General features: G+C 42.3%; 1 protein-coding gene across 2 annotated transcripts in view; it reads left to right on the forward strand.

Annotated features, from left to right (window-relative positions):
• PDZD2 (PDZ domain containing 2) overlaps positions 1 to 12949 on the forward strand; it is a 430456-nt gene that overhangs the window by 234700 nt on the left and 182807 nt on the right. For both annotated transcript variants that reach the window (XM_077462905.1, XM_077462906.1), the window contains one exon: positions 10190 to 10619. In XM_077462905.1, the coding sequence (XP_077319031.1) occupies positions 10190 to 10619 (430 nt within the window). The remainder of the gene's footprint in view (positions 1 to 10189; positions 10620 to 12949) is intronic.

Here is a 12949-nt window from a genome sequence, read left to right on the forward strand (position 1 = left end):
ATAACAGAAACGAAGGGAAATCTTTTTTTCTGTTTTTTTTTTTCCTTCAAGTAGTAAATTAAAAAAAGTATGTTATTAAAAATTTTTTTTGCACTTTTTATGCACTTTTTTTATGCATAATTATTGATACATATTTTATTAATTTATTTGGGGGTCTAATTTATGCATTTTGTATTGGTATTATTTTATAAGATTTTTACGTATGAATTCTGGGGTTTAAGCACATAGAGCATATGTATATATATTAGTAGGCACATTCATAATTTTTTATTTTTAAGGATTTATTGAGGATTTATATTTATTTCGAGTTTTGCACGGTGTATATTTTAACACAGATGATTTAGGTATAGCGCCAAAATCTACTTCCCTTTATTTTAACTACATTAGCCTCCCCCCAATTTTGGGAGGAGGTATTAAGTAGAGGCAGCTCTTACCCACTTCCTGATTCTGGGCTTGGTCCATAGCGCAACTTTACCTATATTTCATGTTGTTAAATGCCACCAAAAAAAAAAAAGAGTTCTTTGGATTTGAAAAAAATGCATCAAATTAATTTGGGTACAGTGTTGCGTGGAGAATTGTCAGTCAAACTATCACAGCATTGAAAACTGATTTGGTGTGGTTAAATGGTAACTCAAATTTGCAGTTATCCTTTTTACCTCTTTTCCCCAACTCTTAAAAGCCAAATAGCTGGAATTGGGCTTGAAATCCTCTGGTTTGTAAAATTGGTTGGTCCATATAATAGCACGTCTGGTTTCACAATGCACAGCCTCATCACATGTTTAGAATGGAGATGTATTTTGGAAGGTTTGAATGTCGTCTGTTAGATGGGAGTGTAAAAATGAATGGGAATATATTGTGACTCCGTTCTCTGCTTAGGATCACTTGATAAGCGGGTTGGAAAGGTTCACGGTATGGCACGGGGGTTAATTACCTCCACTGTACAGGAATTTCACATCGTTCCCAGTCTAAGGCTCTTTAGAAAGCCATTTGATCTGGCTTCTATATAGGTCATGTCAAGGCTGCCATAGAGAATAATAGACCATTTCCTTGCGCAAAATAGGCCCTGGGAATAGAGGCGGACTTGAGAAATGACAGAAAGGATCGCCTGTGTTTTGCGTTCATAAAGAAGAGTTGTTTTTAGGATAAAGAGAGCCTTTATTTCAAAATTGTGTTTTGCTTTTTCGTTTTGCGCGAGGAGAGGCAGATGTTGAATCTGAACGGGACTGAAAGTGGAACCCCAGCTAAAACTAGTTTTTGATAGAGCGGGGGAAGGGTTACAACCTTTGTTTGGTTTTTGTTGCTGTTTATGTTTTTATGTCCCTCTCTATTTGGCTCTGTAACTATTTTTTTCTAGGATAAAGTGAGGGGAAATATAAAACTTTAAATAGAAATATGACTGTGCAACCCTTAAAAAAACAGCGAAAAAAGCAGCTACACTAGAATGTGACAAATATTCACATAAAGTACTAAAAGAAAATGTAGCGCTAACAAATAGTGTCCCAAAAGTGAAATAAGTGAAAAAATTAGATAAGCCCATGTAGTGAATAGTCCTCTGGCCGCAATCCTGAGAAAAAAATTCACAATTAATGTAACACTGTGAAATAATAAAATCCCGATGAGAAAATTAAACCAAAACAGGTGAATCCTGGCAACAAGAAGAGGTTTATGCACTCTTACCGGAATGGATGGATCCGAATGTCATACGACATCAAATCAAACGAGCATAAATATCCCAATGGAGGTATTCTCCCAAGTGGAACCAGGAACTCAGTGGCGTCTGCTCTCTACTTGAAGGGTCTCCACGGTATCCAACCAATGTGAGGAATCTTACTTTGCCAATAGTGGAACCCACTCTCTTCCAGTCAAGCCATATGGGGAAAAAAAGGAAATACGCTAATGGTGCAGGTCAAGAAAATGATGCGTTTATTAGACCAGTAAATATAAAAAAAAATTAAACGTGATCACATACAAATAAAAAAGCAATGTGGAGAGCGATAAGCCTTGATAAGCCCTAAATGTAAAACTTTGCATTTGACACAAGAACAGGAAATGGGAGGAAATCTTCCAGTGGATACACCATTCCTGGTGCTGTCATGGGTGGTATTTTCCTTTAACTTTTTTGAGGATTCCTTTACCTTCCTTGTGTGTTTAAAGGTTTGGAAGGTGTGTGATGGTGCTGGAGAGTAGAGATTGATTCTAATAAAGTGTTTTGCCTTACCAGAATTAAGTCTATGGTAAACTTAAGCACCCGGGGTTCTGGACCTAGGCTGCTCAAATCACTCAACAATGAACAACAGTCACAGTGCATGGCTAGCAACACCTAGTACAAACGTAAACATTCCTTATAAAAAAAAAAAAAAATCGGTGACCAATATTGTCACTTTTTTTCAATAAGTCAAAAGCCTTCAATTCATGGAGTCTGGCTGTTTTTTGATCTGTTGACAATCCATTTTTTTGTGTAGCAGCAACCATAGCCACCCAGACACTGTTCAGGTAGGTGTACTGTTTTTCTTCACTATAAATATCCCTTTAAGAAGGGCCCACAAGTTCTCAATTGGGTTTAGGTCAGGTGCGGAAGGGGGCCATGTCATTATTCTTTCATCTTTAAGGTGTTTTGAGAGCGCTGTATACAGCACTCCTAAACCGCCCCAAAGATGCTGCTTGCAGGACTTTTTCTAACATCCCACAAGCGCACCACCCCAGTGTGAAAGCACTGTCATGAGAGGCCGTTTCCAGGCGCTATTTCTAGAGCTAAAAATGCCTGAAAACTGCCTCGGTGTGAAAGGGGTCTTACTGTTTTATTTCGTCTTTGATTGTATCACAAATGTAGCATCCTGCAAACTGCAGTTACTAGTGTGCTATTTCAGTGCTCGGCTAAGGTGTCAAGCCAATAAATGGTTGGTGTCACAACTGATCACATGTGCAGTATCATGGCTACTGCAGATGAAACTGAGGCTAAGATGGCAGCTTCCTTGACTGCAAAAGGAGAGGAGGGTTTAGTTCCATATTAATAAGCCTTGGTCAATGGCTGTTGCCCCCTATCCACTGCAAATTCTGAATTCAAAAACACATTGAAAATGCCTGTCAGTGCTTGCCAAGAGAAGTCATTGCAGATGGTGACACATGACCAAGTTCCTATCCAACGGTATTAAGGGGGGGGGGGGGGGGGGGGGGAAACCTCACTTCTACTCACATGCGTAGACCTAAATGGACCCAAAATCTGTTTTTGTGTTTTACATCTAAAGCATTTGTTTTTCATCCAATCAATTGTGTGACATTCTGTGAATTTGGAAAATGCAAAGATCTCACACTTCTTTAGCAGGTTACATCACTATTTGTGGCCGTATTCCATGGACACATTCCTGGCAGACACAGATCATGGCTCAGGAACTGGAATATGCAAACACTGAACTACAGAGTCCTAGAGCTCTGATCCCTCCTGTCTACAATGGGTTCTCATTTCACGCCAATGTGATCTCTGACAATCTGAAATAACACCGGATTCTAGATTGGATATTCTGTGTAAAGTACACATGAAAGCTTGGACTAACAGGGCTCACACTGTCCATTTCTGGAGTTTAAGGAGAAGTGGTGACACCCAGGGTGTGGAGGTGTCATCATCTGTGTACATAGCGCTGTACTTCACCTGGATATTAGACCTGTCCTGGGAGCACATTAGAGATCTTACCACTGCAATCTGATCTGTGATTTAATCAATAAATAAAAGTCCCCATGGTTATGGTGAACAGATGTCCCCACCTTGGCCTTGCTTGTGCTTACCTGGGCCTCCACTCTTGACCCCGACAAAGGTAGGCTCAGGTTATTAACCACTTCAGCCCTGGAAGATTCGGCTGCTCAATGACCAGAGCACTTTTTACCGTTTGGCACTGCGCTGCTTTAACTGGTAATTGTGTGGTCATGCAATGCTGTACCCAAAGGAAATTTGTGTCCTTTTTTCCCCACAAATAGAGCTTTCTTTTGATGGTATTTTATTGCCTCCGCGATTTTTTATTTTCTGCTATATAAATGGAAAAAGACCAAAAGTTTTTGAAACAAAATTATATTTTCTACTTTTTGTTATTAAAAAAATCCAATAAACTCAATTTTAGTCATACATTTAGGCCAAAATGTATTCAGCCACACGTGTCTGGTAAAAAAAATAAAATGTTTTGCATTATAGCATCTACAAACTAGGGTACATTTTCTGGAATTTACACAGCTTTTAGTTTGACTGCCTATCTCATTTCTTGAGGTGCTAAAATGGCAGGGCATGACCCCATTTTGGAAAGTAGACACCTCAAGGAAATTGCTGAGAGGCATGTTGAGCCCATTGAAATTTTTTTTCCTTTTTTTTTTTCGTCCCAAGTTGCCTCAAGTCGCACAACATGATAAAATCAATGTAAGTGAATGAGAGCCGTCTTAATGTACACTACTGAAGTCGCTCAGACTTCAGAAAAGGTTCCTGTACTACTTCAATCTGACTTCTAAGCAACTTGTACCCATTGATTTCAATGGAAGTTGCCTCCAAGTCTGATCCCCTGTCTTAAAGAGGAAGTAAACCCTGATGGGTTTACTACCTCTTACATTCCCTGCAAAGGTAAATGCATAGTAGTCCATTATGTGTCACTTACCTGACACAGGAGCCAGCGAAGTCACCGCTGTCCCCTGTAGTCCGGCGCATCCATCATCCATCTTCAGCGGTGCCTGTCTTTCGGCAAATATCTCCTAAACCGTGTAGGTTTAGGAGATCTTTCTTGGACCTACAGGTAAGCCTTAATCTAGGCTTACCTGTAGGTCAAAGTTGGTTGTAAGTGTTTACAACCACTTTAACTGAAGCAACTTTCCAGGAAGTAAAAATTGTTTTCTAGGCAAACCCCTCCCTCCCACAGAGCTGATTATTATGGGATTGGCTACTGGCAAAGTCCACTGTCCTGGAGGCAACTTCAAGTTGCCTTGGTAGTTGCCTCAAGTCGTGCTCTGATTCATACTCAAGTTGTGTCCAAGTTGCCTCCCAAAGTCTCACTGGAAGTCCTGTGTGAATGGACTCTAATAGTTGTCACTAAATGATATATTGCTCACACATGGCATGGTTATATGTGGAATTACACCCCAAAATACATTCTGCTGCTTGCTTCTCCTGAGTATGAGGATACCACATGTGAGACTTTTTTGGGAGCCTAGCCACATACAGGACCCTGAAAATCAAGCACCGCCTTCAGGATTTCTAAGGGAGTAAATTTTTGATTTTACTCCTAACTACCTATCAGTTTTGAAGGCCATGAAGTGCCCAGAAAGCACAACCCCCCCCCCCCCCCCAATTATTTTGGAAAGTAGAAACCCCACGCTATTTGCTAAGATGCATGGCGTGTATTTTAGTAATTTAAAAAATTTCTTTTATTTCTCCATTTTCAAAAACAAATGAGAGCTGAAAAATACTCCAACATGTCTGTTAGCAAATACCTTGGGGTGTCTACTTTTCAAAATTAGGTCATTTGGTGGGGTGCTATCTGGACATTGCCTCCATAACTGTGATAGTTAGTGAGGAGTAAAATCATTTTATGCCTTTAGAAAGCCTGAAGGCGATGATTGGTTTTTGGGGTCCTGTACACGACTAGGCCCCAAAAAGTCTCACATGTGGTATCCCCGTACTCAGGAGAAGTAGCAGAATGTATTTTGGGGGTCAATTCCACATATGCCCATGGCATGTTTGAGCAATATATAATTTAGTGACAACTTTGTGCAAAAAAAAGAAATTGTAATTTTCCCGAAACGTGTGGCAAAATATAAAATATTCCATGTACTCAACATGCCTATCAGCAAATAGCTTGGGGTATCTACTTTCCAAAACGGGGTCATTTGGTGGGGGGGGGGGGGGGGGGTTTGAACTGTCCTGGCATTCTATGCACAACATCTAGAAGCTTATGTCACACATCAACCACTCTTTTAACCACTTGAAGACAAAGCCCTTTCTGATACTTTTTGCTTTCTTTGCTAGAAAATTACTTTGAACCCCCAGATTTTTTTTTAAAGCAAAGGCCCTACAGATTAAAATGGTGGGTGTTGCATTTTTTTTCACACAGTATTTACACAGCGATTTTTCAAACGCAAATTTTTGGGGGAAAAAAAACTGTTTTTAATGCACTAAAACACACTATATTTCCCAAATGTTTGATGAAATAAAAAAAATGATCTTATGCTGAGTACTTGGATACCAAACACCAAATGCTTTAAAATTGCGCACAAACGTGCAGCAGCTACAAACTTCATACACTTTTAAAAGTCTTTAAAATCCTTTACAGGTTAGCACTTTAGATTTTACAGAGGAGGTCTACTGCTAAAATTACTGCCCTCGATCTGACCTTCGCAGTAATACCTTGCGTGCATGGTGCAATTGCTGTTTACATACGACACCAGACCAATGCTTGTGTTCGCCTTTGCGCACGAGCATGGGGGGACAAAGATGCTTTTTTTTTTTTTTTAAACTTTGCTTTTTTGTTTTATTTTTAAACTGTTCCTTTCCTTTTTTTTGCTTTTCTTTCTTATCACAGGGAATGTAAATATCCCCTATGGCAGCAATAGTTAGTGGCAGGAACTCTTTTTAAAAAAAAAAGAAAAAAGAAAAGAAAAGGGGTCTATTAGACCCTAGATCTCTCCTCTGCCCTCAAAGCATCTGACCACACCAAGATCAGTGTGATAAAATGCTTTCCCAATTTCTCAATGGCGAAACCCAAGTCATAAAATGCTTGCTTAAGCCATTGAGATGATTGGAGCCATTTTGGTCTCCGATCAGCTCTATGGTCAGCTGGCAGAACCACCGGCTGCATTCTCGGGTTCCCTGTTGGGACAGGAGAGCCTGAGAGAACCATGGAAGACGGTGGGGGGTTCCCTCCCACTGCTTGTAAAAGCAGTCTACAGGGTAATTGGCCACCAGGATTGCTTTTACATGAAAGCCGACTGCTGGCTTAAAAAAAAAGATACCAAGATGATACCATAGTGATGCCTGCAGGTTTAGGTATATCCACTCAAAGTCCAGCAACATTCATGCAGCCTGAGAGATTGATCGGTGGGTATGCCCACCAATAGAATACTACCCTTCATCCATCCACTTCTAATAATGGGCATACATGCACCATTTTTGTTTTAACTGTGGTGGTGAAATCATCTCCTACAGCGCTGGAGTCGCTGATGCATGTATCGTGAGAGCAAACACTGTTGCTGTCAAGATAGATAAATCAGTGCTGCAGCTGAATGGCATACATGCTAAGCAAATGATGGTTAACAATAAAACAAAGTAACAGCGTATAACAGTAAGACATACCATACCTGCAAAGCAAATACTATAAAACATTACAGTTCTAAAATACAGTAACAATAGAGAGAGAACAATAGATATAGAACAATAAAGCAGAAAATAGAGAGTGAACATAAGAGAGAGAAGAAAAATAAAACCACAAATATTTTTGGCTTTTGGCTTTTTTTTGCACTTTTATATAAACTGTAAATGTTCCAGATTAGGGTCTTTCAAAATGTGATGGCCATCTCATGGTGAACCTCCGCCCCAGTCTCTAGTCTTTTGCTGACTCCAACACGTGACTTCGACATTATGGCGGACAGATCGGACACTTTTGGAGTGATTGTGGGACCGTTCACATTTATACAGCGATCAGTGCAATTAAAAATGCATTGATTACTGTGTAAATGTGACTGGCAGCAAAGGGGTTAACCACTAGGTGGTGCTGTATGGCTTAAGTGTGTCCTAGGGAGTTATTCTAACTCTGAGGGGAGGGGCTGTGTGTGACACAACAATGATCACCGCCACAGTGTCACTAGGCAGAACGGGGAGATGCTTGTTAACTTTAGCAATTCTCCGTCCTTCCTCTCCGTGAGACGATCGCGGGTATCCCTGCGGACATAGAGAATGATCTCCTCTGTGAATGCCGGAGAATGAAGCAGTGAATAGATTTCACTGCTTCATAAACGGACACCAGAATGTGGCGGTTTCTTCACTGTATGCAGGAATGTAGCCACCCTCTCTTGCTCACTCTTGACATAGACTTGGGTAGGTTTGCCACCTGCCTGGTATCTCACCTGGACAGTCCGGGTTTTAAATCGTGTGTCTGGGTTTCAGTCCACCTGAAACCCGGACATATTATTCAGAGAGGAATCAGAACAGGGTTTAACAGGAGGGTGAGGGGGCACTATTTTGCTACATTACTATTCTCTTTGGAATGTCCTAAGGTGTCCTAGGTATGTTACAATCCTATACTGAAAAAAATTGAGAATTACTGTGCGCTTCTAAAGTGTTCAGGCTTGAAGAAAAAGTGGCAACTTTACATAGACTAGGGACTGTAGACTATGGATTTATAGTGTACATAGAGCAGTGTTTATGACCGCAGCTAACATGAACGGTTTCTTCCAAACAAATGAAAGGGAGGAGGAAAAAGAGAGGTTCTGGAGATCATGAATGTTACGTGGAGTCAGAAAAACACAGTAAGAAATAGTTTCATAAAAAATAGATTACAGGGCCATTAAGTAGTGGATGTGTATGGATTCCTGGTATTTTTGGAGAATAAGGATTTTATTTAGTGTCACTTTAAACCCTTTTAATGTATTTTACAAATTTTGCCCTTTTTATTTATTTTGCTTTGATTGAGGATGACTCTGGAGCTGAGCACAGTAGGACGCATACCCTGTCATTGTTGTCCTGTCCAGACCCAATGGAAGCTAGAGACGCGCTGAAATTCTGGCAGCCGAAAATTGCGTTTTCCACATTTTGCCGATAGAGAAAACGGTGCCGATAATGGCGCCAAAAACACAAGCGATTTTTGCCACGATTTTTCCGAGATTTTGCCTCAATTTTACTGTGCTTATGGTGTGTTTTTCATAGGTCATGTGACTCAAAAACCTCATCAAAAACGTAAAACGGGTCCATTTTTTGATGCTTTCTTGCTGTGTTTTTCAATGCATTTCAATGGGGAGGTGCATTTTTTTTTTTTTTTTTTTTTTTTTTTTAACTGACCAAAAATGCAGCAATCAAGATTTTTAACACCACAAGGGAAGCGCAATGGACCAATGTGAAGACCTACAAAGGATGCATTTTTCTGGAGCTTTTCTTGCTCTATAGGTGCTGATAATGGCTGACCATAAATTCATATTCATTTAAATTCACAATATTACTTAAAAATTCGTATATAATACAATTCTGTTTAAATATATATTTTTAAAGACTGCCATTTTTGTTTTTTCGGCCAAGTGCATCCTGAATTCCTGATTTCCATTTGGTGCAACTCTACAAACACAAGCTGTCTCCCACCTCCTGAGTTTGGACAGCAGTACCTTTTCCCTCTTTTTACTGCTATGCACACTTAGGAGCTTTGAGACCAACAGGTGCTGTCAGGGAGTGGCCATCTCTCATTAATGACTGTTAGTTGTTCTAACTGCTTTAACTTGTTGAGTTGATATCTGAATTGCAGCGATGGCTTTCCTGCTCTTTTGCAAAGCACCATTGATGGTATACAGCAGGGGTCTCCAAACTTTATAAACAAAGGGCCAGTTTACTGTCCTTCAGACATTAGGGGGCGGACTATAGTCATTATGAGTACTAAATGTCCCAGCATCAGAGGGAGTAAACAATCCTCTTTCATTGGTGTGATTGGGAGGAATAGAGCCACATTTTTGGTGTCATTGGGAGGAAGGGTGCCCTTCATTGATGTCGTTGGTAGGAAGTGTGGCCCTTCATTGGTGGGTTTGGGAGGAAGTGTGACCCTTCATTGGTGTCACTGGGAGGAAGTGTGGCCCTTCACTGGTGTCACTGGAAGTGTGGCCCTTCATTGGTGTCACTGGAAGTGTGGCCCTTCACTGGTGTCACTGGGAGGAAGTGTGGCCCTTCACTGGTGTCACTGGGAGGAAGTGTGGCCCTTCACTGGTGTCACTGGGAGGAAGTGTGGCCCTTCACTGGTGTCACTGGGAGGAAGTGTGGCCCTTCACTGGGGACATTGGACCCGATTGTTGGTGTCGATTAATGAAAGTGCCCCAGGATCAGATAAAAGCACCCAAAGGGCCGCAGTTTGGAGACCACTGAAATACAGAATATTGCATTGGAAGTGGGAGTAGAAGTGCTCAGAATGTTTGTGGCTCTCACTAAGTGACTGAGAAATCTGATCATCTCCTTTCTTTTTATCTTTTTCAGTTACCTGGCTGAGCAGTGCTGGAATGGCGGCTTCATCTACCTGATCATGTTGCGCCGCATCAAACGCAAAGCTCCTCTTCCACCTTTCAATGGCGGCCGCAGCAGCTCTTGTGAACCCAAAGCAACCAGCTCTACCTCACAGCCCAGCACTAGGGCGGCACAGAGCGGGAAGAGGACTCGGAAGTTTGGTGTCATCTCCAGGACGGTGGGCAAAGACGGCAAGGAGACTAAGGGGGAGAAGGGCTCTGCTCATGAGAGCCGCCAGTGCTCGCCCATGGAGGTGGACGGGGGGCACAATAGTGATGAGGCTTCTGGAGCAGACAGTCACTTGGGACAAGATTCACACAGCAGTTATGATGAGGAGAGGTGCGAATACCACGTGTCAAAGGCTGCAAGGACTGCAGCTAAATCAGTGGACTCCTCCGTGCAGGTAAACTGTTATTTTATCGTATTGTGATACTAAAACGGGACACATTGTGATAGGATGAAAACATGGGACAGCAAGAGCACAAAATGTTTATAGATCTCTAGGCCGAACTATTTACTCCTTCCTCCTCACGTGGTCCTTTAACTTGGTCTTAAAGCAGAACTAAACCCTCCTATCATTTTCAGCCAATGAAGCTGCCATCTTATAATACCAGCCATGTGATGATTTGACAGTTTTGTTGACAACACAACCAATGTGACCGTTACATTGCGGGCACATGCTGGGAATGTAACAGTTTTTAAAACTGTTTAAATGAATGGGTTTTAGTTCCACTTTAACCACCTCCCACCCGCTATATAGTAAAAAGATGGGTGAAAGGTGGTCCTCTTATTCATAGGCTGTCATCCACTCTCTCCGTGCTTGTGGCCCTGGGACACGGCGCATCACTGATCTCAGTACAGAGCCGATGACGAGGCTCTATACCTATGTGATCAGCTGTGTCCAATCATCAATGCTGCATATTAGGCTGGCCATACGTTATACCATTTTCTTCTATAGATTTCCTTTAGATTTACCAAAACCATATATAATATGAGGTCAAATCTGAACACTTTCAGTTTGTGTGCAATCCGGCAGGCCCTTGTACTACACAGTTGAAGGTAAATCTAAAGGAAATTGAATAAGAAAATTGTATGGTGTATGGCCAGCTTTAGTGTCACCTCATCAGTGCCACCACATCCATTTCAGTGCAGCCTCATCCGTGCCCCAACAGTGCAGCCTCATCCGTGCCCCAACAGTGCAGCCTCATCCGTGCCCCAACAGGGCAGCCTCGTCAATGTCCCAACAGTGCAGCCTCGTCAATGTCCCAACAGTGCAGCCTCGTCAATGTCCCAACAGTGCAGCCTCGTCAATGCCCCAACAGTGCAGCCTCGTCAATGCCCCAACAGTGCAGCCTCGTCAATGCCCCAACAGTGCAGCCTCGTCAATGCCCATCGTAAAGGATACAAATTACTTATTTACATAATGTTATAAAGGAAACGAAGGAGCTTTTCTTATGTTTTCAAAATCTTTTTCGTTTACATTTTTTGCTAAAAATTAAATACCATCAAAAAAATAAGTGATTATTTCTGAGTGGTTCTCTTTAGGCAGGCAAAGCAAAGTGCAGCAAAGCTTGAAACCTGCATATACGCCCCAACAACCACTCATATTCAGATCCGTGTATATCATTCCCAGACTGGAGCTGAACATTGCTTTGGGAAATCTTTGCACCTGCTTCCTGTACACATTGTTTTTCAGAAAGTCCTTTCTCAAACTTTTTACCCTAGAGTGGTGGTGGGCAACTTGTCGATCGTGTCCCTGCCCTGCCGACCCATAATTCGCCCCCCCCACCACTGAATGGCAGAGCAGTGCAGAGAATGGATGAGCTCATGCGTCTTGTCACCTGATCTCTCAAGCTGAGAAGCAGTCAAAGCCATTGCCTCTGACATCTAGGATTTATCGGCTAGTTCTGGGCTCTTGTCCCCTTGAGTGTAGTGTGCTGATCCTGCTTGTCCTCCTCTCCAGTTCATTCAAGTTGGTGTGCTTGGGGGTGACATAATGTGATGAGAGAGGAGGACCGTCAGGATCTGCACACCAGTACAGGTAGCTCTGCCACAGCAGCTTCCCTGCGCTGCTCTGTACGAGGAAACCACTTATGTACTCTCCTGACCCTCCAATACCATACCCTCTTGATCCTCTCAGTATTTGACTTGGGGGTGACATGTGATGAGAGAGGAGGACCGGCACATCGGCACACCAGAACAGGTAGCTCTGCTAATGTTAGAATAACCTGTAATGAGTGGAGACCAATGGCTGACAACGCCAGACAAGCTCAGTTCTCAGGTCTGCAAGAGATGGGAAAGTCTGAATAGCTAGACCTTTGACCAGTGTTGGGGTCACATACCAAGGTCAATGTAGGAGGAGAGTTTCGTGGTCGGGGTCACAAGCCAAAGTAGTTTCCAAATAGCAGTAGCTCAAGTAGTAAGCAGGATCAGAAGTGCAGAGACAAGAGTTGTATAGGAAGTTCATGGGAGGAGTTCAAGGTTCAACAGCAATCAAAACATGGATCAGGCAGGGATTGTCCAATAGATCAGGCAGGGAGCTGTCCAGCTTCCCAGATAGCTCAGTGAGAAGAATCAATGCCAGACATGCAGAGGCTTCAAATTCGAGCTCAGGTCCTGACAGCCCACGGCAGCTTCCCTGCGCTGCTCTGCATCAGGAAACCACTTATGTACTCTCCAGACCCCCAGTATCATACCTTCCTGACCCCTCTCAGGGTTTGACTCTAGGGTGAC

Source organism: Lithobates pipiens, unplaced genomic scaffold, assembly GCF_037356315.1.
Source record: "Lithobates pipiens isolate NorthernLeopardFrog02 unplaced genomic scaffold, aLitPip1_a1.2 Scaffold_3, whole genome shotgun sequence".
Lineage (NCBI taxonomy): Eukaryota > Metazoa > Chordata > Amphibia > Anura > Ranidae > Lithobates > Lithobates pipiens.